The sequence below is a fragment of the Parus major genome, chromosome 1A (genome assembly GCF_001522545.3).
Source record: "Parus major isolate Abel chromosome 1A, Parus_major1.1, whole genome shotgun sequence".
Taxonomy (NCBI): domain Eukaryota; kingdom Metazoa; phylum Chordata; class Aves; order Passeriformes; family Paridae; genus Parus; species Parus major.
This window is the reverse complement of record NC_031773.1, coordinates 24,113,439-24,140,057: the sequence shown is the minus strand read 5'-3', so window position 1 is coordinate 24,140,057 and position 26,619 is coordinate 24,113,439. Positions and strand designations below refer to the sequence as shown.

The following is a 26,619-nucleotide window of genomic DNA, read 5'->3' as shown; positions in this document are numbered from 1 at the left end:
CCCCCCAATATAATTTGTTACAGAAGCTGCTGAGTACTATTTTGCACAATTGGATACAATAAGACTAAAAGTCTTTCTTAATGAGGAATTATATTGATCTAGATTTATTGGAAGTTAATTCTAAGGAAACAAAAGGAGATGCTAAGACAAATTATTTTTTTATGCCATTGTACTTTTTAACTTTTAAAAATTATTTTTGCTCACATAGAGAAAAAATACAGTAGAAACTAATATCTTGGAATTTCTTTCGACTTAGGAAAAACTGACCAAGAGACTACTGTGGCAGGAGATAAAGACATAAACCAGCCTTCCAGTAATCAAAGTATACAAGCAGAGATACAAGAGCAGTCCATCTGGGGAAATCGCACTGATGGTGACCTCATCAGAAGTAAGTATTTCCAGAACAAATTGCTGCCGTGGAGGCTTGCTTTCACCGTGTAACAGGATACTGCCTGTTGACTCTGTTAAATGTGTGTCAAATGCAATTGTGTTGCAACTGTAATGCACTGAATCTACTGAATTTATTTCCCAGATTGACTCCTGTCAGCATGCATAAGCAACAAGTATAAAGGAAGGTATGATTTGAGTGGTGCAGTATGCTATAGACCTCTGTAGCATCTAAGCTTTTAAAGCCTTAGTGTTACATTCTTCTCTTATCATTAATAGTACAACAGTTAGTACTGCACATATGTGGCTGTGCTAGGTGTCAATCACCCTTAATTTCCCAGGTTATACATATATATAAGCAGTGGAGATATCCTGAGAGCAGTTGCTTCCAGATGCACTGAGTATTGGTCAGGTGTAAGTATTTTTAAGAGTTTTGAGTCCTAAAGTAGTTATTTTAAAAATTAGAAGAATGCTGTAAGGTAAGGTTTTAGACCTATGCTGTGGTACTGTGGAGTTTTTAAATTAGTTTTGACAGGTCCACATTCCTAGTGTACATTCTGCATGCTTTAAAACATAAAAAGGTATGCAAGATTATTCCTATTTTCCTGTCTTGGACTGAAGATCATAAGCTATCCATTGCACCCTCTTAAGGCAAAAATATTTCTGTCAACTGCCAGAGGTAATGCTCTGTAATGCTCTAAAATTCTGTGAATGCTTGAATGTTAGTTGCTCAAGGGAGGGGCAGCATGAGGAATTGTTCTGTAATTATTGGGTGTATTCAAAAAGAAAATGGACTAAATGCAGAGTGGTGCTCCAGCTCTCTTGTGATCATCTGATCACACATTTCAGGGTTAGCCTCTCTTTACAATGGACACTATACTGTTGACAGTGGGGTAAAATTATAATTCTGAGCCTGCTGTTTTCAAAACTGGTGATTTTTTCCTGCAGTTCCCTGATATTTTTTAGGTTGTTTTTTTATTTGTTCTGTTATTTTGCTTAGTTGTTTTTTAGTCTTATCTATACGTTCATCTTCTCCAGAACTTTGTGTTAGCATTTGAAATGATTTTCTAATCTTAGTTAATAATTTATTTTTTTTTCTGAATAATGAATCCCAGTAAATACTTACACCTCTAATGTGTTACCTAGATTCTTTACAAAAACTTGAATTTAACATGTCAGATATTTATCTGATGATTTAAAGTAATTCTTAAAGGGCTACAAACAGGGAGAACTGTCCTGCACAGCTTGAGAGTTTACTTAGTCCCAAAAGATTATTGTTTTAAACCCAACTGTCCCTGGACAAGTAATTGCTTTGTGCTTGTGTTGAGGATATGGAAAGGTGTGTATAACATCATCTGCTTTTGGAATAGCCTCCTTCTCATTCCCTCTTCCTAGAAGTTTCCTGGTTTCCAAACCCCCATAAGAAAGCAGATTTATTTCATAGCAGTTAGCAACATGCCTAAACTATGGAGGAAAGGACCAAAAACTGTAGGGTGATTCTGTGCATCCTCTAATCTGTTTGCCACCAAGACATACTGCAGTGGCTGCACTGGGGAGTGTGAGGAAATCATAAATTTTTTTGTTTTTCAACATAAAGTAGAAATTGCAGCAGACTGTGGAAACCCCTGGTAAAGTGACTTGATGATTATATGTAGTTATATCTCTATGATGGGAGGGTTAGCTGAATTAAAAAAAAAAAATGGAAAAAGGGAAAGATAGGATAAAATGTAGAGGTGAAAGGTACTGTTCCAGTGTGCATGACTGTTCTCATCCTGGAGTCAAGAGTAGCTTTACCACTGACTTTGTGAAAAGCAAGTTTAGCTGAAAGCTGTAAGTTTCTAAAACACTTTGTCTTAATAAGTGTGTAGTAGAGGCTTTATTATGAGTCATATTTGATTAGATGTTATGATGCAAACCTCTCCTTGCTTCAGGTAACTTTTAGCTTAAAGTCTTCTAGATGGAAGAAATAAAAATTATGAAATCAAAACAGCTTCTTTTTGGTTTTCTTTTTTGGGGGGGTGAGGGGGAGCTTAGGAGTGGGGAAGTTCTCCTTTTAAAATTTGAGGAACAGTGCTTGACTCAGTTGTACATTTTGTAGTTTGCAGAAGTTTTACTACTCAATATACCTAGCAGCCAAGTTTGAAAACTAGAACAAGTGCAGCAAACATAAGCTTTCTTATAACAAACATTACTTAGATATTTCATGTAAAAAAAAAGTATTGTAGCTCAGAATGATCTTGAATCAACCAGATCTATTTCCCCACCAAACTAAAGTTTGCAGACTGCTGCATATTGGAAGAAGTTTGAGGTTAGAAATAAACAGTGTTTTAATTATTGCAGTATATTTTAAAACTCTTTCTAAAAATTGTTTTAGACAGCGCATACTTCACAACTGTTCAGCACTATCCTAATTATTCAGTTTCTTTTTTTCCCATACAGATTGTTTTCCATCCCCACAGTTGATACATACTCCATTTGTCTTAGCATTAGCTTTTACTTTATGTTTCCAACATTTAATTCCAATGTTTTCCTTGTTTGCAGCTGTTTTATCCTGCTGTTATATGGAATTAGATTAATCAGTCAGTTTTACTGGCACACTAACAACGAAGTCCAGTGTTAGAGCCCCTGTAATGACTTCATTATGTATGATTTCTCATTTGCACTTGTGAACTCAGTTTACCAGGCAACATCAATAAACTAAAACACTGCCCCTGTTTTCCACAGTAAGATATTTTACGTTCACCTTTGTTTGCCCTTTCAGTCTTTTTTTCATGCTCCCTTTTTTAAACTCCAGAGATTTCCTCCAGATTAGCCCTTTCCCCACCTCCGCCTCCTTTGGAGCATCCCCACTAATGGAAATGTTCATCTTATCCTGGGTAAATGGTTAACCTTACGGGAAGCGCCAACCAGGGTATTTATTGTTTTTGAAGAGAGTTTGAGAACCAAAAGATTACTGTATACTGACATATAAACAATGAAGGGCTGTATGAAAAGGAAGCAGTTGTATTACCTTTCTGTAGTAATTGTTAATACACTTGCATAACTGTTACTGGAAGACTGTTCAGTTGGAGAAGGGTCAGGAGAGAACCACAAATATCTCAGGAATGACTGGAGTAGTTGAAAACATGCCATATTGTGGAAAACCCCCTGGAATTCAATCTGTTTGGTGTTAACAAAGGGAATAAAGAGGGGCTTTGCCTAGTTCCTAAGAAGCATGCCACAACAAACAGAAATATGGTAAGACAGTTCTCCAACTACAGCAAGACAAAGGGAGAACTAACTATAACGTTGGGAAGTTCAGTTTGACTAGGAATAAGGTGTTCATTTTTTAACAGGGTATTTGAGAGCAGAAAAAAGTGTCAAATCCTTGATGGCTTTATGTGTGTTAAATTTGCTTTAGTCATCACAAGGTGGCAACTGCTATCCATATCCTTCAGTTTTAGAACCTGAGTAAAGGAGAGTCTTTCCATAGTGGTTCCCCCAGTTGGAAGACTTATATTTTTCAGTACAATTATTTCTGTACTGAAATAATTGAAGAATTATATTTTTCAAGTTAATGTTGAGACCTGTTCCTTTCCCTTCAGAGACACATGCATATTTTTTATTTCTGACAGTAGAGGTTCTGCTTTTCAAAAGAGCTTTAGAATAACTCCATATGCTATCTTTCTTGGCAGTGCATTTTAAATATCTTCAAGCACCTTCTGCTTATTTTCATTGTATGGTCTGGTGGCCCATAATGGAGTGGTTCTGCTTCTGTTATCGCTCACTGTTGGCACATGAGGAGGAGTGCATGTTAAACATGCAGCAGGGTAATCTGTGGCTATAGGAATGAAGCCATAGCAGTTTTTGTTGCTCGGTGTTACCACAATGCTCTGCTTTGTTCTCTGGAAGAGGTATGGGATTTTTTTTTCCCTCATAGAGCAAAAAAGGCTATAAAGATGGATTTTAGAATATTTAGGCAGGAGTTTTGCAGAGGGCACTAGGTTATCTTCAATGTGTGTTGCTATGCAGGGAAGGGAATGTTTAGGAGAGAATAAAATGCCAGTCTTGAACACTATTTGCTTGTGGGGATTTAATCTCTTTTCCAGTTCTCAAGCAGAACCTTAGCTATGTGATATTTAAGAAAACAAAAAACATCTACCATAGATTCAAATTGTCATGAATAATTGATTAATAATAATCCAATTCTGAAGATTAAATACCTAAAATATGCCCATGTTTTACAGATAGAAAGGTCATTGCTATCCATCATTTTCTAGCTTCAATTGTCTTTTCTCCTCCATGGAACACCCTCCTGATAAGAATGGTTCTTCAGAGAAAGGGATGCTTTTTCAGCTCTGTGGGGATCAAACAATTATACATGGTCTTGTGGTGACTATTTTATTTACTATATTCTTCTGGAATAAAAACCTAGATATATTTTTGTTTTCTATATTTTTTGTTGACATTTTCACTTTACATGATTATTTATTTAATTTTAAGGTTTGGATATTCCTTTCTTTGTCTGGCTAAGTGAGTGATTTCTGTAGTTTATGTTATGCTGCTTGTGTTTGGGTTTGTTTGTTTTTTTTTCCAACAAGAAGTAGATAATCTGCTGTTAGAAGTCTTTGTTTTGTTTAATATTAACCCAGATATCTTTTCTTGGCTGTTCTACGATGCACAGTCATCTTACAATTATTGTGATTTCAAATGATCCTGTTTTTTCCATCTATAAAATAGTGCAAAGTGCTTGAGTTAACTTAAACAGTTCTTTTCAAAGCTAGAAGGTATGACAAATACAGTCTTCTTGCAGCATTATTGTGTGTGACTACAGAAATTGTGCAGAATAGATTAATGGAAATTTTTCAAAATATATTACTGAGTTTGAAAGGTGTATTCTATTAGTTAAAGAAGTGATTTATGTATAGTGTTCCAAATAGACCCAGGTGTAAAAATCTGTTAACCTATGGATGAACAAAACTTAATCAGTTCAATATTTATACAGCAGCACAGTATTTGATATTTAGAACCTTTTTTAAAAAAAGATTAAACTTTGACAAATCTGGCTAGTAGATGTAATAGAGGAGTACAGGTCCTTCCTGAGAACTCCTCTCCTAGAGATTTTTCTAATTCTCTCCCCAGCAGAGAACTAGCCTGTGTTGCTTCTGTTTCTCCCCTGACCTGGCAGTTCTCTTACTACGCCTGCTCCAAAACTCTTCGAAAAACTTCTCAGGTGTATTGAGGGGCTTGATGAGTTGCACAATCAAAGCCTTTCCCTTTGATTTTCATTTTACCTTCTCCTGGGTAGAGAGAGGGATTTTCACAGATAGCTGTAGCATTGTACTTACAGTCTTCAGAGTCTGACTGGGTCTTTGGTGTTAGCCTGGAAGAAAGGAGGCTCAGGGGAGACTTTTCCACTCTCTGCTGCTGCCTGAAAGGAATTTGTGGCCAGGTGGTTGGTCTCTTCTCCCAGGACAAGAGAACACAGTCTCAAGCTGTGCCAGAGGAGGTTTAGGTTGGTCATCAAGAAGAATTTCTTCACCAAAAGGATGATCAGATGTTGGAATGGGCTGCCCAGGGAGCTAGTGGAGTAATCATTCCTGGAGATATTTAAGGAAAGACAGGATGTGGCACTAAGCGCCATGATCTAATTGACAGTGGTGCTCTCTCACAAGTTGGACTCAATGACCTCAGAAGGCTTTTCCAACCTAATTGATCCTGTGTGATTCTGTGTTTACAGAAGTCACTGTGAAATTACTTGAGTGCTGCTAAAGTTAGTAGTCCCTTGTTAACGGAGCTCCTGTGAGGTGCACATGTTTGCCTTATATCCTCTTCCCTTCAACTCTTTGTTGAATGCTGTAAGGAAATGCAGCTAATGATGGACTGAGACAGATGAGGAATTTGCATACTCTGTTGTTGCTCCATGTCAAGAAACAAACTTCTTGCTGTTGTTGATCCATTTACAGAACAGTAGTCAAACTTCAGTGGGAACTTTAAACTGTTCCAGATGGCCATAAGATAGACATATGTATTCTGCATATCACTAATAGCCAGAATTACTTGGAGCCTTTTAGTTTCTGTTTTATTTTACTTCTGACTCTCAAAATGTTATCTGAATTTATGGTCTGAGGCTGAGGAAGTTTGGATGGTAGTAATCATCACTACCAGACAAAGGTGAAATTCGTTAAATAATGTGAAGATTACTGTGCTTGCAGTGTTTGGGCCTGAAGTAAATTGTATCTTAATTTCAGAATATTGGTATTGTATTGGTACTGTCTCTGAATTAATCATGGCGTTATGTGTGTATGGGAAAGAAGTTATATTCTTTTTCTGACAAGTTCCTCATATAGGGGAAAAAGTAGAATATGCTTCTAGTAGTTCCCTAAAGAATAATAAAACTCTTGACTGCATTCTATTGGAAATATTATACTAACAAACCAATGAGTCAGTGTGGCTTTAGTCTTCTGTTTTAAATCCTAACAGTATTTAGTTAGCCATATTTAGCAATGAAAATACTAAATTACAAAGTGTAAGAAAGTGTTATTATCTAAGACATACTTTTAGAACCTGTCTGCTGACAAAAATGTCATGAACTTAAAACATGGCAAAAGTTCTCTTTTTCTTGTTTTAGATTTAATTTTGTGTTTGCTCTCATGGGTGTAAAAAACATGGAGTAGGTTTATACAGCTCAAAGGTAGTACTGTATATTGTGTTTACATCAAAATAATTAAATGAATACTTCAAAATTTAAGAGTCAAAATAGTGTTTAAATATTTTTGAATTTTTTACTTACTGGTAAAAGAGTGAAAGAGGAGGAGGGACTCATGGTCACAGGATAAGCCTTAGCTAAGTAGTCATAGTTAAATATTATTCTTCTTTATATAGCTACACAGAGAAAATAGAGGTCTGAGTATTGCTTACTTCTTATGCATTCTGATAATATGATATCTCTAGTGCAAAAGAACCCACAAGTACCTTTCCCTCAATGTGATTTTATAAAAGACAAAGTAAAACAGGAGCCTATGACCTATTGCTGTCTTGTTGTGGTGTGGTTTTCTGTTTTCTCTTAAAAAATTCTTCATGATCCAAAGCCAGAAGAGCCTTTTGAAAAGCATTAAGATGTCAAACAGCTGTGGTCACTCAGGCTATTTCTAATACCAATTTTTTAAAATCATTTTACTGACAAAGTAGGCCTCCAGATATATTGAGGCTTGATTTAAGAGAATGATTAATTATTTTCTGCCTGAGCCTTAACGCTTTTTGAATGAACTGTAGTGTTCTGGTGTGAGAAACATTTTTGTGTGGAGGCTGCTCTTGAAGTTTGTGATTATAAAATGCAAACTCATACATTCTAACACAAGAATTTTTTCAAATTCTGAGTTTTGCTGGACCCATGAATTTTAGAGGCTTAAATTTTACTTCTAAACTTTCTTCCCTCAAATTCTATGCAGCATCTCAATTATCATGTTTTCTCTTTGAACTATAAATATTATGACACTTGTTTGGAGAAAATTTAGCAATGCTAATGTTAATACAGTAGAATTTCAGCTAAGAGACTATTTCCTGTTGCAAAAGTTCCTCATGTTTGAGTTTTACTGATTTGTAACTCAGACTTAAGGTTGTATAATGTTTGCATAAAATGTTAAGAAGTTTGCTTTTGAGACAAGTCAAGTACAGCAAACTGTTAGGCAAACCTATAAAAAATGGCCTATGAGTCAGATTTGACCTTCAGGGCAAGTTTTTGCTACTGAGAGACAACATGAGCTATTCGCCTGTTCTTTGGCAGATCAGGGGAAAGCCTGTCTTCAGGTATGGGTAACTTTGAAGTACATCTTCAAAAACTTCTGCTCTTAGCCAGTTAGAAGGCATCTATCTACCTTTCCCAATCTCCTTTCTTCAGTAGGACAGGTGCGTATTTTGACTGTATTCCATAAGTTACAAGTTGAAATAAAATTCACATTTTGCCAGAAAAGCAATGAAAGATTATTATACTGATCAGAATTGCCTATAAGAGCAGTGTCAAACCAGAATGGAACAACTTTTAGGTCTGTAGAATTCAGGAATATAGAAGATCAGTGAACAATACTTTTTTTTGCCTGAATTTCAGAATGAAAGGAGCTAAGTTTTGGTGAGAAGATTTGGGATTAACCTGCCTGGAAAAACTTATCTGAGGGATCAAGCTCAGTTTTTCACAGAGGTGATGTGGAAAAATATTTGGATGGTGAGGTGGGATGCAGAGCTAACTTTGGATAGTGTACATGTAGTTTTCTTATGGGTGATTTTATCAAATTACACCATTTCATTTATTATTTCACAGTTTACTTTGTGACTTTGTGAAGTATTTCCCTACTTCAATATATATATATATTTTTACAGTGTGATGGCTTTTTAGTGATGAGTCACTATCACATTTATGATGTAAAATCAGTATTGGCAAATATTTTTATACAGTAACAGATCATTCAGTGGGATTGTATGCTAATCACACTATGAAGTAACTGACAGCACACAGTAAGGTGGCTGATGTAGCTGTAAAGATCTCCATGCTTCGTGAGAGTCTTCTTTACAGCCCTTCTGTAAGCTGTTCTGTGCTGGATCAAATCCTGGAAATTTGCAACCAGTGTGAGTTTTGTATTTACAACAAACAAGACAGTGTTTAACTCTGGAAATATGGAAGGGGAAAAAAAACCCTCACAACACTTTTTTTAAGGAATTCTAGTAAAAGGTATCTGGTTTTTATCCATTCCTCTTCTTGTTCCACTCCTTTGGCTGTTACTTGATATGCTTCTCTGTCCACTTGATTTTCTGATTCCCATTTGTAGCATAGTGTTATTCTTGAGGAATCTTTTTTTACAATTTAGTCGACAGACTCAATTTTAAGTAAATCGCTATTTGGTTTTGACTGTTTGTGTTATTACAGAATATCTGCTACTCTAGCATTTTCAGAGGAACAGCGAGATCCCATTTGCTGTGCTATGCTCCCTCCTTGAACAAGAGAAAATAACCTGGCAAAAGCTTTTGTTCGTTATCAAGTCAGCATCCACACCAGGGATTCTGCTGTGATAGCTGGAATAGGGCAAAAAGTTCAGGTCTCATTATTAATATTTTGTTGAAATTTTTTGAAGCAGGTCCTTATGGAAAAGGAGAGAAGACTTGTTTGATAGCACAGGAAAGGTTTTGATAGAATAATACACTTTACTTTCAAAACTTAGAGATGGAAGTGCATTTCATGATTGCTATAATGGAATGGCACTTCAAAGTATTGATTTTTAAAAAAACTCTTTAGAATTTAGGGTAATTTTGGAAGAAAGTAAAGGGTGTGTATCAGTGATATGGTGGAATCAAAGTTTGAAGAATGTTGAAGGTTTTTTCCCATTTTTAGTAAATTATTCTTTCAGTTTAATAAATAATTATTGCCTTATAAAGTAAAAGGATAAAAAAAAATACTGACCCATTCCTATAACAATTCTGATGCCAAGCCATTTTTCTCTTTTCTGTTTGCATAATTTTCTCTAGTGCCCCATTTTCCTATTTTTCTTGTTTGTTTGTCTGCTTGCTTGAACAGTCCTTTGCTTCACCGCTTCTTTCTCGACTGCCATGACAAACCTGTAAGTAATGACAGTAAGGTTGTGCTTAGAGGCTGACTGGAAGCATTTTAAAGTGTTGAAGAACAAAAGTCTGTTTCAGCATCAGTGTTTTAACATGAACATTTAAGCTGTTTTTTAGGTAGCAGTGGGCCTTCTCATTAGCATGAGTAATCTGACTATTGGAGAACTAACAGTGAATTAAATATTTTGTAAAGATACTGTGCAATTCAGGCAAAACCCTCAGCTGTTAAATTTTACAACACACTATGAAACTCAACTTCTAGAGCCATGTGATTATGTGAGATTTGAATTTTCATAAAATGAAAAAAAAATTAACCTGGTCTTAGTCTGTAGCTACTGACAAAAGCAGAAAGTTAAAGACTGAAAATTAGGAAAGCCAATAAAAAGGATATATTTAAAAATAATATATTGGTGATTTTTGAGTAGTTTGGCTTCTCTGTGTACTGCACTGTACAGAAACAGAGAATTTTGGGTAAATTGTTGTAATGATAATTAAATAAAAGATAGTAGAGAAATATTCCATTGTGAATTGTTCTAGCAGCCTCAGAAAATGTTATGGCACAGTAAAAGGCAGCCAGGTATACTGAAGGAACATAAAAGGGTGCTGGAATTAATTCCAAATGGCAGATGAAATGGCAGGTTGCCAAGACTCCTCAGAAGAGTGGATATGGTAGTATTAAAAACAGTGCAGTTCTGTCCCCATTGCAGTTGTTTGAGCAGTTTCCCAAGTGTTTTTGTTTGGGGCTAAGAAATGCAGAAGTGAGGCTGCAATGTTTGCCAGGCAGGGAATAGCTGCAGAGCAGGGGGTGGATGGATGGAGGCAGCGGTTTTGGCTCACCCACCACCAGCCTGGCCAGGTGCAGGTCACAGGTGATGCCATGAATGCTTTTGTGTGGCTGAAGGTGTGCGTAAGCAGCAAGGGAAGGTTGGTTGTGTTTGGTGGAGTTGCTGTCTATGCTATACTGTACGTGGGGTAAGAGAAGCTTGCTGTCTCAACTGTGACTCTTAAACTGTAATGGACAAAAAAAAATGGACAGAAAAAGTAGCTGAATTCTAATGCTTTCACTTAAAATGCTGTTTCTTTTCTTGAAGTCTTTCAGCTTATTGTAAAAACTTGTAACAAAATGTTTATAAAATGTGTAAATGGACTTTTTTCAGTATTGTGAATAACACTGACACAGCACAGAATTCATTGCTGTATCTGCACTCCATTTAAAAAAAAGTAATTGTCATTAGTGTGCAGAAGGATTTTTTTTTTTAGTGAATAAAGAGAAATATGTCTTTTAAATAAGACAAAACAAAAGGTTTAAAAAAAACCCCAAAGAATTGTGTTGCGAAAAGCACTGATTCCAACCATGGAGCTAATTCAAATTTAAATGCTACTTAAAAATATTTTTAAATGACAGATGAACCAAATAAACTTCAGTGGGTCAAATTACATAGTTGTGTAAGTTGAAATAACTATTTTTAAAAGAGAATGAAAGTAATTCCATAGGTAATGTTGAATACTTTTAAACATACTGGAAAGAGAATATTTGCATGTTAGAGATAAAAATTAGTATTTTGCTGATAATATCATTTGGGCATAATAATTTCATAGGAATCATATCTTGTTTCATGAACAGAGTAGAGAATCAGAATTTTAGCTCAGTTGTGGAATGAAAGAAAAATGTTTTTCAGGTAATTTCATCCCATTGAAACAATTTATCTATTTCCTCATCTAATCTGATGCTTTGTCATTGAGTTAATGCTGAATTTCTGTGCTTGTTGCTGTTGGTCACTGATATGACACTGTATTTTTCTAACAGGACAGATTTGTAACTGTGTGGCTCAGATATCAGAGTTTCCTTGTGTATTGTTTGAGCAGCTTTTGCTTTGCTTCCTTTCAGGAAACCAAGCGCATCGTTTTTAGAGGAAGTTTGGTCTTCGCCAGGCACGGTCAGCAGTCTGGCTTTTGCTCTGCTCTAAGGGATGGACCTATGAGCAACTGGCAAAAGCTCATTTAGCTTTTCTATTTTATTACTATATCGAATTCATGTAATCGAGGTCATTATGAAAACTTGGCCAGGATGTGTGGGTTTTTCCAGCCAAGTCAGAAAGAGGTCTTGCTAGATCATTTTGGTAGAATGTGATAAGTAAGCAGTTAAGTAAAAAATATTTGCCTTTTTTCCTTAGTATTGGTGACAATGATTGAATGTTGAGTGCAGTCAGTTTTGAATTTAACACACAAAGCTCTCAGCTGAAAAAGGTTTATGTTCAGAAAGACTCCACTGCCCTTTCCCTTAGCATATGAAACAACCATTTTTGAGTCAAACTGCCTGTGGGGTGGGGTGGGGAGGGGAAAAGACAGTGTGCTCTGATACAGAGGTTCATCCTTTTAGTCCATGGTTGCTCGTGGCTTTGAATCTAGGGAAGAAAAAAAGAGAATTTAGGTTTTTCAAGGACTCTGGTAAGAACACTTTTCAAAGTATATTCACAAGAATCTGACTTGTACAGCTTGCACAAAAATATTTTGCGTTAGATGGTACCTTCTCACTTCAAGGTGCACCAAAGAGTTAGTTCAAAGGTGGAAAAAGAGCTCTACTTTCTGGGTCGTTGTGATGCCAAGGCAGTGCATTAGTGGCATACAGCAGCCCATGAGACAGAATTGGTGATGGTAGCTATGCCTGGACTTTCTGTGCGTGTGATTCAAACTCCTTTGGTGACCTGGGGCCCCTGGTGGGCTTTGGGATGCGGGAGCCCCACTCATCCAGCCCATGGCCCTAGAAGCCAGGTGGATCGGTGAGGGATATCTGTCCTCTACCCATCTGCCAGACCCTGCTTGCCATAAGGGAAAGGGAATTCGTGCAGGAGAAGAACTAAATGAGACTAAATCTTCTCAGGGTGTTGTCTGTGCAGGTAGATGCTGCTTCTCTTTCTCCTCACACTTTGCTTTTTCATGACCAGGAAACAGGTGGACATTTGCTTCTCTCTCAACCATATTTCCACATCTTTTTTCTCTCCTACTGGCAATCAGTCTGTTAACAACAAAGTCTGCAGTTATGAAAAGATGGGTCATGAAGAGCTATGGTTGTGGACCTCAAGTCCTCACCCTGCTTTCTGGCACAGAATTTCCATTTTCTATTATGCTGCTATTGCTGAATGTGGCTGATTTTTGGCCTGGGCTCCAGGATCCTCTCTGACCTCGAGCAGAAGGGGAGCTTTTGCTTCAGCACCTGATCACTGTTTAAGTATGAAGTGTTTATCTTTGTTATATTTCAATGCTTATCAAGTAATGATTTATCATTAATTCTCTTTTTACTTATAAAATCTGTAGCAAATACGTCAGATCTACTGGGATTTTACTTATGATTTTTTTTTTTTATTTCTTCCATACTCTTTTCTGCCCTCACAGAAGTGAAGTGGCTCAGCTCACTATGTATTTTTTCTCTTTGTCTCCTTCCCCTCCAGTGCTATCTTCTGGGTGGTTCCTATGTTCACTTTTTTCTTTTGATGTTTTTGCCCTGCTATTGTTTTAATAATGTCAAATCTCAAGTTTTACCCTATTATTTGTAGTTACTGTCCATTTGCTTTCCCTGTTACATTTTTCTTGCAGCTGTGCTTTTTTCTTTCTTTCTGTCTTTGGTTTTCTGGTACTTTGTATCATCCAATGCCAAATTTAGCATCAGCTGTAGGTTACAAGAAAGAATTAGCAGAGAGAAAATAAGTGCAACAATGGAATCAAAAACTCAGTTATCATTTTATATATTAGTCTGTTTGTACTTGTATTCTGTGTTTTCCTGCCACCTTTTTATATAATCTCTTTATTGCTGTTACTATGTTTTTATTCCTATTTTTAATTTCTGCAGTTAATTAACATTGTTAATAGTAGCATTGGGTATTAAAATTATAGAGATTAGAAAAGATAGTGCCCTGAAGAGCAGGTGATCACACTTAAGGTGGAACACTTCCTAGAATCTTCTGATATTCTGTCACTTACATGGGGTGGGGACTAGAAATCAAGGTAGCAGTGAACATTAAGGGAGTTGCTCATTTCAAACACTTCCTTTCAAGTTCCTTTTAAAACCAATTGCAGCCAATTTACATGGGATTTTTTTTTGTTTGTTTTTTTTTGTATGAGTTTAGCTGACTACTGTAATCTTGGCATCTGGACATTTGGTATATATGGTTAGTGGAAAATAAATCTGACCTCTGAATATCTTCTCACTCAGAGGTGAATGCTGAATGGGCTTGGCTGAGATGCTGTTGCCTCCCCATCCCACATTCTTTAGTTTAAGCTTGTCAAGAGTTTAGCTTGTCAGTGGTTGCTGGGGTTTTGAGGAAGGGAGCAGGAGGTGCTGGAGGCGAGAGGACCTGTTTGTGCACTTGCTTAGGTTACGGCTGTTAGTGACACTGAGGTTATTGTTCCTGTCTGGTGCATCCTGCCCTGCCACACATGAGGCAATACCCAGCAAGTGATATCCTGTTGTTTGTAGCTTCTCTTTGATGTTTTTAATTTATTTGGGAACAAGTAACACAATGGTGAGGGGCATCAAAACTGTTTCAAATATTTGACACTTAATGTGTCAAATTCCGTGGGACACCAGCGTGTCTCTAGTCAGTGGTATTACTGCATGTTGTAGCAGGTACCAATTGCTTAACTGCTGTAATGCCATGCCAACGGCTTGGATTACCTTTAGTGGTTGATAAACTTGCTTTTAAAATTGGAGCTCCAGAAGCAAAGCGTTCTGTTCCTCAGTGAGGTGGATTGGACTGCACTCCTAGTGCCCTTTATCATTTCAAGGCCTGTCTTCACATTTAGGAAATTGCTGATTATTTGTGTTGAAGAAATAGATCTGTTTCATTACATTAAGAATTAGCAAAAAGCTAATTCTCTGATTCTTAATGCATTGATTATTCACTTCTCAGATCCAATACTTTACAAGCCACTGTGTGTTATAAAGGAAGATGTAACAGCAATCTTGCAAACAAAAAAACCCCAAGTAGATGAAGGTACCTCTTAATAAATTGTCTCTGTAGAAATACAGGACACAATAACTAAGCATCTCACCTTAAATAAGAAAAAATCTTAAATAAAAAAAAAACAAAACCAATCCAGAAACTAGTTGCAACGACAAGCAACCAAACAACAAATTAGCTCCAATAGTAACTAATGAATCTATTAAATTCCATAAATATGCCCTAGGAGTGTTGGAATGGTGACCAGGAGGAAACCTGCCATTCCACATGTCTTTGCAACTCTTACCACTGCAGTACATAGCTGTAATGTTATGAAAAGTAACAGCAAATACAGTACAACTCTTTTCCAGTCCTAGCAAAATGCGTGAGAAGAAAACTGGATACAGAAATGTTGCAAGTGGAAAGTGTGCAGTAAAATTTCCTACTTTTGAATGCAGCACTAGGGATTTATTCCCCAGGTGTATGGTGTCTGTTACCTATAATGGCCTGGTTTGTGTTTGGCTCTTGGTATTTTGTGTTGAGTTCCTGTTGTTTGTTCTCAAGAAGTGACAAGCTATGCTGTAGTAAGATCTATATTCAACTTCATGTAGTGTAGTTTAACAATCACTGCATTATGAGAATTACGTATATTTCGAATTGTGTTGTAATCTACCAAGAATTCCCAGATCATCTGCAAAGTTTATCATAGATGACAATATTGGCAGTCTTAGAAAAAACATTGCTAATGATGGCAAGATGTGTGTTTGATAAAGAAGAATAATTTATTGACAACCTAATGGTAGTTAGAAGCCAAAGGGTATTTTGATTTTGAGATAATTGTTGCAAGATATGTAACTAAAAATGTTAGGAAATTTACTCAGTTTGGCAAACATTTTAAATTTGCTGTTGCAGTCTTTAAAGAAGAATTGGCGTGCATTTGTTCATTTTACAAAATCACATCAGGAAGGATGTAGGATTTGTAAATAGAGAAATTCACTCTGTATTTTCAGTTGGAATGCTTATCAACTTTATAAACCCTGGCTACCAGCCCTTTTTATGCTTCCCTGTGGTAACTGCGTCTCTCTGGGTATGTCAAAGACATCTCTATACAATTCCTGCAACCCTTCAAACAGTGTGTAAAGTCCTGCAGTGCTTCCGAAGGAAGGCACTGCAGGTGTCTTTGCACAGATATAAGAGTGCTTTGGGCACTGTCTTGTGCATTTGTGTTGCTTCTCAACCCATAAACACATGTGCACACGTTTGCCATTCTTGTCCACCATTCTCCAAGTGAAAGCTGACAGGATAAAATGTCTTTTCCCTTTGTCCCCTGCCATCCTTGTTTCTGTTATACCAGGTGTTCCCTGGATGTGCTCTCAGACGTATTCTAACAAAGTGTTCTCAGTGTGGGTCCTGTAAAACTCGAACCAGCAATTTTACTACAGTATTTTCATTACAAAGGACATCCTGTTTCATAATAATATATTGTATTCATTTTGAAGATGTCCTCACGTCTTACAAGAAGGAATTCTAAAAAGTGGTTGATGCTGTTAGTTGATACTTTGTCTTCTTTGTAAAGTCAGCATGGTATAAAAAATTCAGTGTAAAAAAATGATTTTAAAAGATAGATGGTGCCTTGATGGTACCTTGTTATTTAGTTAATGTATGCTTTCTGTGATATGATAGCTGCAGTGACAGGCCCAATTTAGCCCTCTCTGTGATATGATAGCTGCAGTGACAGGCCCAATTTAGCCCTCTCTGTGATATGATAGCTGCAGTATATGCTATTTATGTCCCAGAAAATATTCAAAAATAATTGCTGACAAAAGCCACTTCACAGGTTGACTCAGAGGTGCATCTTGTAATCTGAATGTTAAAATTCTGGATAGCTAGACAGAGAAAACTATTGATGTAGTTTGAAGATCATATTAGAGACTAGTCAGGATTTAGTTAGAAAGTGGGGATAGAGAAGGATTGAGATACTTGAGTTCTTCCAGTTTCACTAAAATTTTATGCTTATTGAGCATATAACATATACAATATATAATATTTTTGAAAAGTTAAGGTTTTTTGCTAATCGCTGGGAAATGTTGCCTTTTATATCTAAAGAATTTATGTTTTCTCCAGAAGTAATTTAGACTCACCTTAATTTTACTCTAGAATTCAGGCAGCCCCTGGTTTTACTGTGCAATTCTTGACAGTCATCTGCTGTATTTTCCCCTTTAAGCTTAAATCGGTGTTATGAAGAAGCACTGATAAAAAAACAGAGGCCTGATTCTTACCTCCCTCACGTATGGTCTGTTGCATGTGATCCATGCAGAGGGAGTAGGAGCAGTGTCCACTGAGATCAAACAGTTCTTCCAGCACAAATTAATGTGTAGATCTTGACTTTCAGTGTTAGTCGACCCGATCAGGACCTCTGTATTTCCAAAAAAAGCTCATCTTATTGTAGTTGCAACAGTTTTGGGAAGAGAATTTAGGAATATGGTCAGGTGAAACAATATGTTGTATTTTCTCAATATTTGAAAATACCATTACAGTTTTTATAACCAGGAGTTGTGTGTTTTATTCTTCCCACATCCACCTGCAATTAGTGTTACTGTGGCGTGATTTTTCATCATAAACTATTGTGTCATACATAAATATAAAAAATTGTTCTTACATCTCTGGGTGTGTAGTCAGATAACCCAGGCTGTAAACTGGAAAGTATTTTTTCCATCACTTTCATTGGCCAGAGTAGCAAACTCTGCGGGTGTCTGTATCAGCTGCCATGGAATTGCTTTTGATGTGATTAGGCTACTAATTAGCTGTCTCAATTCCTCTCTGCCTCCTGATGTTTTCTTTTGATTCACTTTGACTCAGAGGAGTCTGCATTCAGTGTATGTTTGTTTTTGTGTTTTGTCTAAAATCCCTAATGATAGCTTAGACTGTCCTCTTTTGGTTGAGAGTTTCCCTCTGTTGACATACATTTTTCTGTTAAATGCATGCATCAGAATTTTTCTTTTAAGAACAGCTGGGACTCTGCAAGGTGTAAAAGCAGTGTGCAGTCAGGGTGCATATATATATATATATATATATATATATATATATGTGCATATTCGTTTAAAGTGTGCTAAGTGTTTTACACTCTGAAAAGTACCTCAGAGTTGCTTCAAAACCATCAAAAACCCTAATAAATGTTTACTACTTGAATTCACCAGATAGTAACCTTACAATTAAATTATTGTGTAAAGTCAGTTAAATAACAGCAGAGGTTACTGTATTAAGGCCCCCTTTGCAAGGAAACCAATGTCAAGGAAGTGTGAAACACGCTAATAGATTATAAGCTATAGCAATATATTGCCTTTTTATTGCTTTTCCACAGGCAGCAGATTCATGTGCAGTTATTACTACCTATATTATCTGCTAGTTTTCTATCAAAAAAGATTCAGTCTATTGAATCATTAATCTAATATTTATCATTCTTATTGAAAATCCACTAGTGTTAGCGCTGTATAAAATATTGACTTAAATCTACTGCTTTTGCTAAAGATTAAAAACATATTAACCTGAAAAGCATGGTATTTCTTAGGACATTTTGAAGCTACTCATTGTAGATGTTTGAAATGACAATTTTTCTATGTTGTCTGAGGAATGATTTTTTTCCTTAAATCTTTAGCATATAGTAAGTGACCAGTACCATCCTGATTTGACGATGCTGAATGTTCATCCAACACACATTTGAAATTTTGATGTGTATTGCATTAGTTAGTGAATATCAAGAATAACATTTTTGCTCATACATAGAGTGTAAAATGGGATCTTTTGTAGCAGCACACGGCCTGTTTAGAATGATATAACAGGCGCTGAATGTTCACATATCAAACAAAATGCCATCTTTCTGTAGAAAAGAGGTGTCAAAAAGTTTCTTTGTACCTTTAACGCATGTGATTATGTAGTACAAAATGCAGAGTTTGTAAAATTTCTTGAATATACAGGCAAAAAATGAATAATTCAAAACAACTCATAAGTTCTACATTCTATTGTATCTTTTATAACGCAGGCAGAAGATAGCATTGTGTTCCCAGTAGAGCTGAATTTGCACAAGTTACACCTCGGAAAATGCCAGATGGTCTATGGTCTACTTTTGAGAGCTGTCACATATGTAAAGATTTGAAAAAAGAAAGACAGCTGAATGAGAGCAGTGGATCATTAAAGAGAGAGTGAGAGTCCCTGGGTATCACTGTGTTTTAAGAAGCATTGTGTCGTTCTCCATATTACACCTTTTTTTTTTTTTTTTTTTTTTTTTTTTAAGATATACACAACCTTTAAAAATAAGGTAAAAACATTTCTGTTCTAAACTGAGTGGTTGTGGTTTAATCTCAGAACTGTCAATTGCTTTTGTTCTTTATGCTAGAATGCGGTCATATGGTTCCTAATTGGTTTCAAGTGTGTTTTAACCATAAGATTCAAGTCTCCCTAGTGCAAAATTATCAATAAAGTTAAAATAAATTTAAATTGAGATAACTAATCCATTTGGGGTTTTATTCCAGTTTGATTTGACCTGCGTATCACACGTGGATACTGTAAAGCCAGTCAGCTAAAAAGTTGTATGTTAATGCTAAAAGACTCAAGTAAGAGTACTTTGGGAACAGGATTACTTAATAAAAAATTAAAATTTAAAAACCATAGAAAAGTCCCTAAACCCTTAGTAAAAATAATAATAAAAGCAAAAACCTATAACTGTTCAGATTTCCAAGACTTCCCATTCACCAACAGAAACACACCTCATTTTGAAGATTTAATTTTGGATATTTCATCAAGTTACTATATTGTAGCAAAGCTCCCAGAAAATATACAAACAATTTGTAAGCTTCCACCACCAATTTAACTGGCTTAGAAAAGGTCATAGATATCAGTTTTATAAACTGACATCCAGACACTGAGAATTTTTAGAAAAGTCTATTGCTTGTGTTTATTGAGGAAGGTTAACTGCTCCAGCAATTCTAGTTTATTGCTACAACTGTACTACTCCATAGCAGGGAATCACAGGCAATCCAGGGTGAGGAAACATTACATGAAACATGAAAAAACACTATTCTTTAATTACCAAATTTGCATTTAAGTGGGATAATGAAGATAAAACTGTGGGGTGCTGTGGACATAAACACTGAATTTTAGAGAGTAAATTTTTATTTCTGATATTGGCAAAGATTTTTGGCTGTCTACATTGACTATTTTTAAAATGGAAGGAATAACAATTGATTTTTAATAAAATTAATTTTGCACATACATGGAAAGAGAATCTACATGAAGGGTTCCTGGTAGTATACTTTTAATAATGCTTATTCAAATAGGAGGAAGTTCCCTAAAACTTTGTTTTGGGACCTCTGTGAGAGTTTCTGTATTATAGATATTGCATTAGTATATAACTCTGAACTTCATATAAATTGTTAGCAAGTTCTCTTCACAGTTTAGTTACACAAAACAATCCTTTTCCAGCTTGAGAATCAAGGACACTGTTGCAGCTTCAGCCCCAAAAAGTATAAACAACAGCGAATTGAGGAAACCCATCTGTGAGGACGGGACTTCATCACCTGAAGCTGTAATTGGACAGTTAACCCCAATATGTAAATAGACCAAAACTTTAAAAAGTGTGAAAACTTGTGAGTGGGATCCATCTTGGGTAGCCTCAGCCAGGCTCTTGTACTGCCTAAGGTGTATTCTTTGAAGGCTTTTTTAATAAATGCCTACTTTATTCCTGTAACACTGTCTAGCCTCTGTTCTAGGTAACCTCTCAATGCATCAATAGCACAAATTGAATTCCAAAGTGAAGAAATGCCTTGCTTATGCTTCTGTTCATAGATTTTACAAACTCTAATGCAAAATTGAAGGAGAAGCAGTTTCAGCATTGTCAATAAAAAAACCTTTGGGTAACAGTTAGTTCTTCAGGTCTCAGATAATGTGCTCCTGTTTTGTTTTGTTTGCTTGGAGGTTTCTGAGCAGTTACTACTGGTAATGGAAGGGAATGATCTTTATCTTTTTATTCCCTGTAATATCTCTGGGGAGTCTCAAACATGAATGTTTATCCCAGCCCTCTCTGCTGCATCAGAAAATTATCACTTTGGTCAAGTAGGTTCCAGCAGGGTTACTCTGACCCAGATAAATGTGGGCAGTCAAGGCTATCTTCTGAAAATGTTAGTGGCAGTGACTAAAATATCAAAAGAAGCATGAACCAGTTCATATTTAAACTATTATGAAAAAGAATCCTTTGTTGCCTATGACCAGAACAGAGTTTAGGATTTGTGTGAAGTTTAATCTGGACAAGTTTATGAAAATAGAGAAAGCAACCTGAGCATGGTGTTAAGTGTTCTGGATAAAAGGAAAGCATTAGGGGTTTGTTAGTCAAATTTAGAACTGAGTTCTTTTAGAGACCATGTTGGTCTCTTTGTCCCAGTAGTATTTGTTGGATAGTTTGTTAACTAGTATCTGAAGTGATCAGTGGAATTGTTTCTTTCAGAACAAGCTATCTATAATTATCTGTGTGTATTTTTACCTTGATACTGTGAAATCATCAGGAAGTGGATATGAACCATTTGAAAAGAGAATGAACTGCAGCACTGGTTTTCCTTACTGCTGGCACTAATTTCTCATCCATTTGGTATCTAATAGAATCTGGACTTTTTCTTTTACATAACATTTTTAAATAAGTGAAGATTGGACTGTCTGAAAACCTCTTTATGTCCGAGCATGATGCAGAAGTGTTTTGATTAGGAGAGGTGATTGGGCTGATGCTTTTTGATTGTGAAATCTTGTTGTGTTACTGTGTTTACAGTTTGATTACTTTTCACCCACAAAATCTACTTCTTTTTTTTTTCTAAAAAAGAATTGTTAAATCAAAACCATTTTATTTTATTACAAAGCTCTACATTAAAAAATCATGCATCTTTTCTTTAGTTACAGACTAAGGAATACATAGGAAACCTGTTTTCCACGTTGCTACAAATATTCTCCTTTATGATGTAGTAGCTCAAGACAGAATGGCCAAGTTACATGCTTACTCATTAGAATGAGTTTATACCATATACTCTTGGAGGCTTAGCCAGGTCACTGCGGATTCTTGCCTTGACAGGATTTTGTTGGGTTTTTTTTCCCCTTGACCATTTCAGTGTTTCCATGAAATCCCTAACTGGCCCATTACAGCCATTTCTAAAATTGTGATTCTGAACTGAAGAATGTGGAGGGGGTGACTCTGGCTTGCCACAGCTCTGTGGTTTTTGAATGTATGTTCCTTCTGGTTACTTCTTCCACAAAAGCTGATTTTGATTGGTTTTAATTCTTAGTAAACCATGATCTTTATGAATTTAAGCTCAAACTTGTTAGTTACCTGGATATTCCTGTTCTTCTATAATATACTGGTCTGTGATGGCTGAGTGTCAGGGGACCTACCATGTCACTCAGGTTATTTTCTGAAGGTTGTTGGGTTGGCCAGCCTGCATCTTAGCCCATTATTGTGGTCTGTATGTTTAGTCCTACACTTTTTCTTCCATTTGCGTGTATTTCACACATTATTCATTTGATCCCCTCAATACAAGTTTATCTCAGTTTTACTACATTTGTTCCTAGTCTTGATTTTTTCCCTTTTTTCAAATTGGTTGCATTATTCTCTCTGTGCAGTTCACAGAGCCTTGCAAGCCTTTGTTTGCATTGCCAAACGGGGAGTCTAGGCCCCATGCAGACATGAGGTGCTTTTTGAATACCTAATAATTATTTTTAATCTAGAGATTTCTTTGCTTTTTTTGTCTTGATGGGAGAATGCTAGCTTGTCAGTCTGTTTTTAGCTCAATAAGAGCAAGGAAAGTTGCATTCCCAGTTCAGTTATCAATTTACAATTAACGCTTTTTTTTCTTATACTTTAAGCACAACCTCGACGTTTGCCTCAGCCAAATACTTCAGCACTGGAAAGGAGTGAGGAAGAAAGTGGAAAAATCCAAAATGGCCATGTGGGTCTGGGTAATGGAAGTGGAATTCACAACGGGGTCAAGCATATGCCTTCAGACAACAGAAAGCTTTCATCTCCTGTTTCAGAAAAAATGCACAGAAAAATTCAGTCCACCTTGTCTGTCAACAGCAACAGCAGCAAGAAGAATAAAATAAGCTCTGTGTTTTCTCAAAAGCCAGGTACTTCACCAGAAGGTAAGCTGATATTCTCATTAAAAAAAACAAACTCAATAAAGACCAACCAAATCTCAGTAAAAATTATAAAATAAACTGAAAATAATTGAAGAGTGTGACTCATGCTCCAGAAGCAAATAGATCTTTTATTAAGATAAAAGACAAGCTTCTTTCCCAAAGGAAAATATTGAGTATTTGAAGGAACAGGAAGGAATGGGAGAGTTCTTGCTTTCAAACGTTTGGTCAACATGATCTGATAATGTTTTAGTCTCTGTACTTAGTCTCCCGAACTGATAGAAACTCCTGTCAACATTGTCACACACGCACCAGAAAAAAAAAACAACTATTAAAGTACTAGTAGTTCAAAGCATAGTAAATATTTAAATGCAGTAATGGCAGGCTCCGTGAAGGTAGACTTTGCTTTTGAAATGTTCTGTTAGCTGATATCCTGACTAGCTGTGAGGTCTGAACACTAGATAATAAAACAATGACTTGTGCTTCAGTGTTTAGTGTGCCTTATGCTGTATTTGAGATGTAGATAATGTGCAGGAAAAAGCTTCAGACTCCTGCATAGCTTAAATAAGCAAAAGTAGATAATTTCTCTTATATTTTAGCTGTGTCTCTGTGCTCTCACTGCTTGCACTTACACTCATGGTTCCAGAGTTCCTGACCTTCTCTATCTTCCCATTAGCATTAATATAATCGATGGACTTTGCTACTGCCCTTAACAGGAGGAGTGTAGAGATGCTAGAAATTTTATTGGTTTGAGGCAGGCATAGGTATGACTGGTTAAAAAAACACCTCTAGAGGGAGGGGACGGACACAGAGTGTTCAGTGAAATGGGGAAGATTCTCAGCCTAGATGAAAGGATGAGGGATCAGAAGGACCACATGTAGCGGCCTGAACGAAGCCTACTGATGTCAGTGGAGTGACTCCTCTTGGCTTCAACTACTACTTTAGTCAAACTTACTCAGTGGATCTGTATAGTAATATCAAGAACACCTTCAGTCAGATCTTTCCCTGGGCTGGTCCCCCTTGCTGTTTTTTATTTTCATGTTTATTTTCAAGAATCTACTGTTACTTTTCTGTTGCACTTTTAGTCCTCTAATATTTCTTTCCAAAATCACAACTTCATACTTCCTGTATTCTTCTGTGAAATATGCTTTTATGGTTCTCCTTAGTACACTTTGAAAAGACTGTATCTTAAGAATCCTAGATCTGTTCATGTGATTGAAGCAAACTGCAGGACTCTGAATTTTAATAAATTCATACCTCTGAAAAAAGCCAATAAACTGTTATTTCAGAGGCAGTGCTTGCCCTGTTTATTCCCCTATACAATTAATTGTGGCAAACATTTCCTTTTTTTCTTCTAAAATTATCCTGTAATAAAAGCAGTTGTTGGGGATTTTTTTTGTTTAATAGCTGGATATAATTATGTCAAATTACTAAGTGATTGAGGAGAAAATTAATGATATCTTCAGATTTAGCTTTAAATTCTAATATATGATTTTAATATCCAACACAATTGTGTTAGTTGCCTGAAACTGCCATCATACAATGTTTTTATATACAGTAGAAATGTCATTATCCTTAAAGGCATATCTGATTAGAATATAGATAATTAAATAGTGTTGTCACACTGTATAACTTTTATTTTTTCAAAGTACAGAAATACAGGGTAGTCCTATTGTCACACGCAATTTCACAAGTCGCCTAGTAGCTATGGTTAAATATAGTCAATACTGTACATCTGGCATTGTAATGTTCTCCTTTTGAATGTGAGAAGTTGGATATATGCTCTGAGTAGCTTGTCCCACTCTGCAAATGTCTGCAGCTCTAAGTTTTCTGATACTCAATCCGAGCGAAGCACAAGTTTTATCGTGCAATGATTAAAGTATGTCTGGTGTGTTGGAATATGCCCATAAAGGCATATTTGGTTTTAAGTGATTTTCTAGTTTTGAAATTTATTTTGCTTTGCATTTCTCTGACAGACATGTTTTATATTTGTGTAAACACATCTGCATGCACACATCTACAAGTCTTCTGACAAATTCTTCAGCTTTTCAATAAGGTACCCTATGGTGCTACATGACAGAACTAGATAAGTAGTATACTTATCAAGCTGTTGCCTTTCATGAAGTGTCAGTATATGCTTTATTTGTTCTATCATCCCAATTTTTTAGCAGATGCACAATCATAAAGTCTAATCTAAACACAAAGAAGAGCTCACTGTTTAAGGGAAAAATTATTTATTGATAGCTTTAAAATAATTGTGCTATTACTACAAGTCATGTTAACCCCTTATGACTACTTCTGGAAGACTGCATTACAAAAACCTGATATAATTAACCCAGTTACTTGTTTAAAGGACTATAATTGCATTTGAATCTGGAATATATGCATGTATATGCATATATATATATATATATATGCATTTATGTATATATACTTGATAAATACATGTAATTATGCTAAGCCAGAAGAGTGTATTAATAAGTTCTGTGACTGAGGATTGCACAGACATTTTTTCAAAATGGTATATGCAATTTAATTTGAACCTAACTTCTGCAGCTTCTTTGTATGATGAACATTTTTGGGCAAAGAGGCATTTCTCTGAGTAGTTGCCTCTTCTGATTCAATGACATTTCTGTAGAGGCTACTGACACAGCTTACAGGAAGATGGAAAAGCTACAAAGCTATTGAAAATTATTTGTGACATTGCTTAACTACTTGGCTTAGCTTTAACTTGTACCATGTTAACCTCGTAAGCCACTGGTTACTGCTGAAGAGTTGCTGGGTTTGAATTTACTTGAAGGTGTGTATTCGTATTCAGGCACATATATATAGTGTAATAATATACATTCTGGGCAGTTTTTTAAATGTTTTAATGCAGAAGTAGACAAATTATATTTATTTTGTACTGTAAGTAATGAATCACCTGAATTAACTCACCTGCTTAGTTTACTATGGTGTCCAGAAAGTTTTAGTAGAAAGAAATAAACTTGTACACTTTCAGATATTTCAATTCACTTTAATTTTGCTATTCCTTAGGTAATACCTTGGATTTTATGATCGAATTGCTAGCTTTGTTTGGTTTTTTAAACCTGAAAATACACACCCTGTTTTTTTACTTTGTCTACATTTTCTTCCTCCTTGAGTGTTTTAGTCTGTTGTCAGTCAGGAGACTAACTAAATTAAGTGAAGGAAAGTGGCCAGAGGAAAAGAATAGGTTATGTCCTCAGAAGGAAGAGAAGCAAAAATTCTGGCTAGCAAGTTGAGATTAAACTATAGGAAAGAGAAAATATTTTCCTATTTTTTTTTTCCTTTTTCCCTCCTAAAAGCCTCATTCTCCTTGATTTTTCTTAAAAGGCAAGATGTGAATATTTCTGGAGCACCACACTTGCTTGTAATGCAAAGTTTGTCCAGGATTTTTTGCTCTGCTTTGCTCTAAATATTGTATCTGTTGACAGAACCAAGAGCCTGAAAGGGCTTGAAATGGGATAGAATCAAGAAACACAACATGGGATTGCCTCCCATTCTGCACAGGCACATATTT

General features: G+C 36.0%; 1 protein-coding gene across 2 annotated transcripts in view; it reads left to right on the top strand.

The window, feature by feature from the left end:
• The window catches only part of MDFIC (MyoD family inhibitor domain containing), a 52,416-nt gene that overhangs the window by 13,371 nt on the left and 12,426 nt on the right, over positions 1–26,619 (top strand). The window contains exons 3-4 of one of the 2 annotated variants that reach the window (XM_015628147.3): positions 257–388; positions 22,809–23,084. In XM_015628147.3, coding sequence (XP_015483633.1) covers positions 257–388; positions 22,809–23,084 — 408 coding nt within the window. The remainder of the gene's footprint in view (positions 1–256; positions 389–22,808; positions 23,085–26,619) is intronic. The other variant, XM_033514188.1, reaches the window with a different exon arrangement.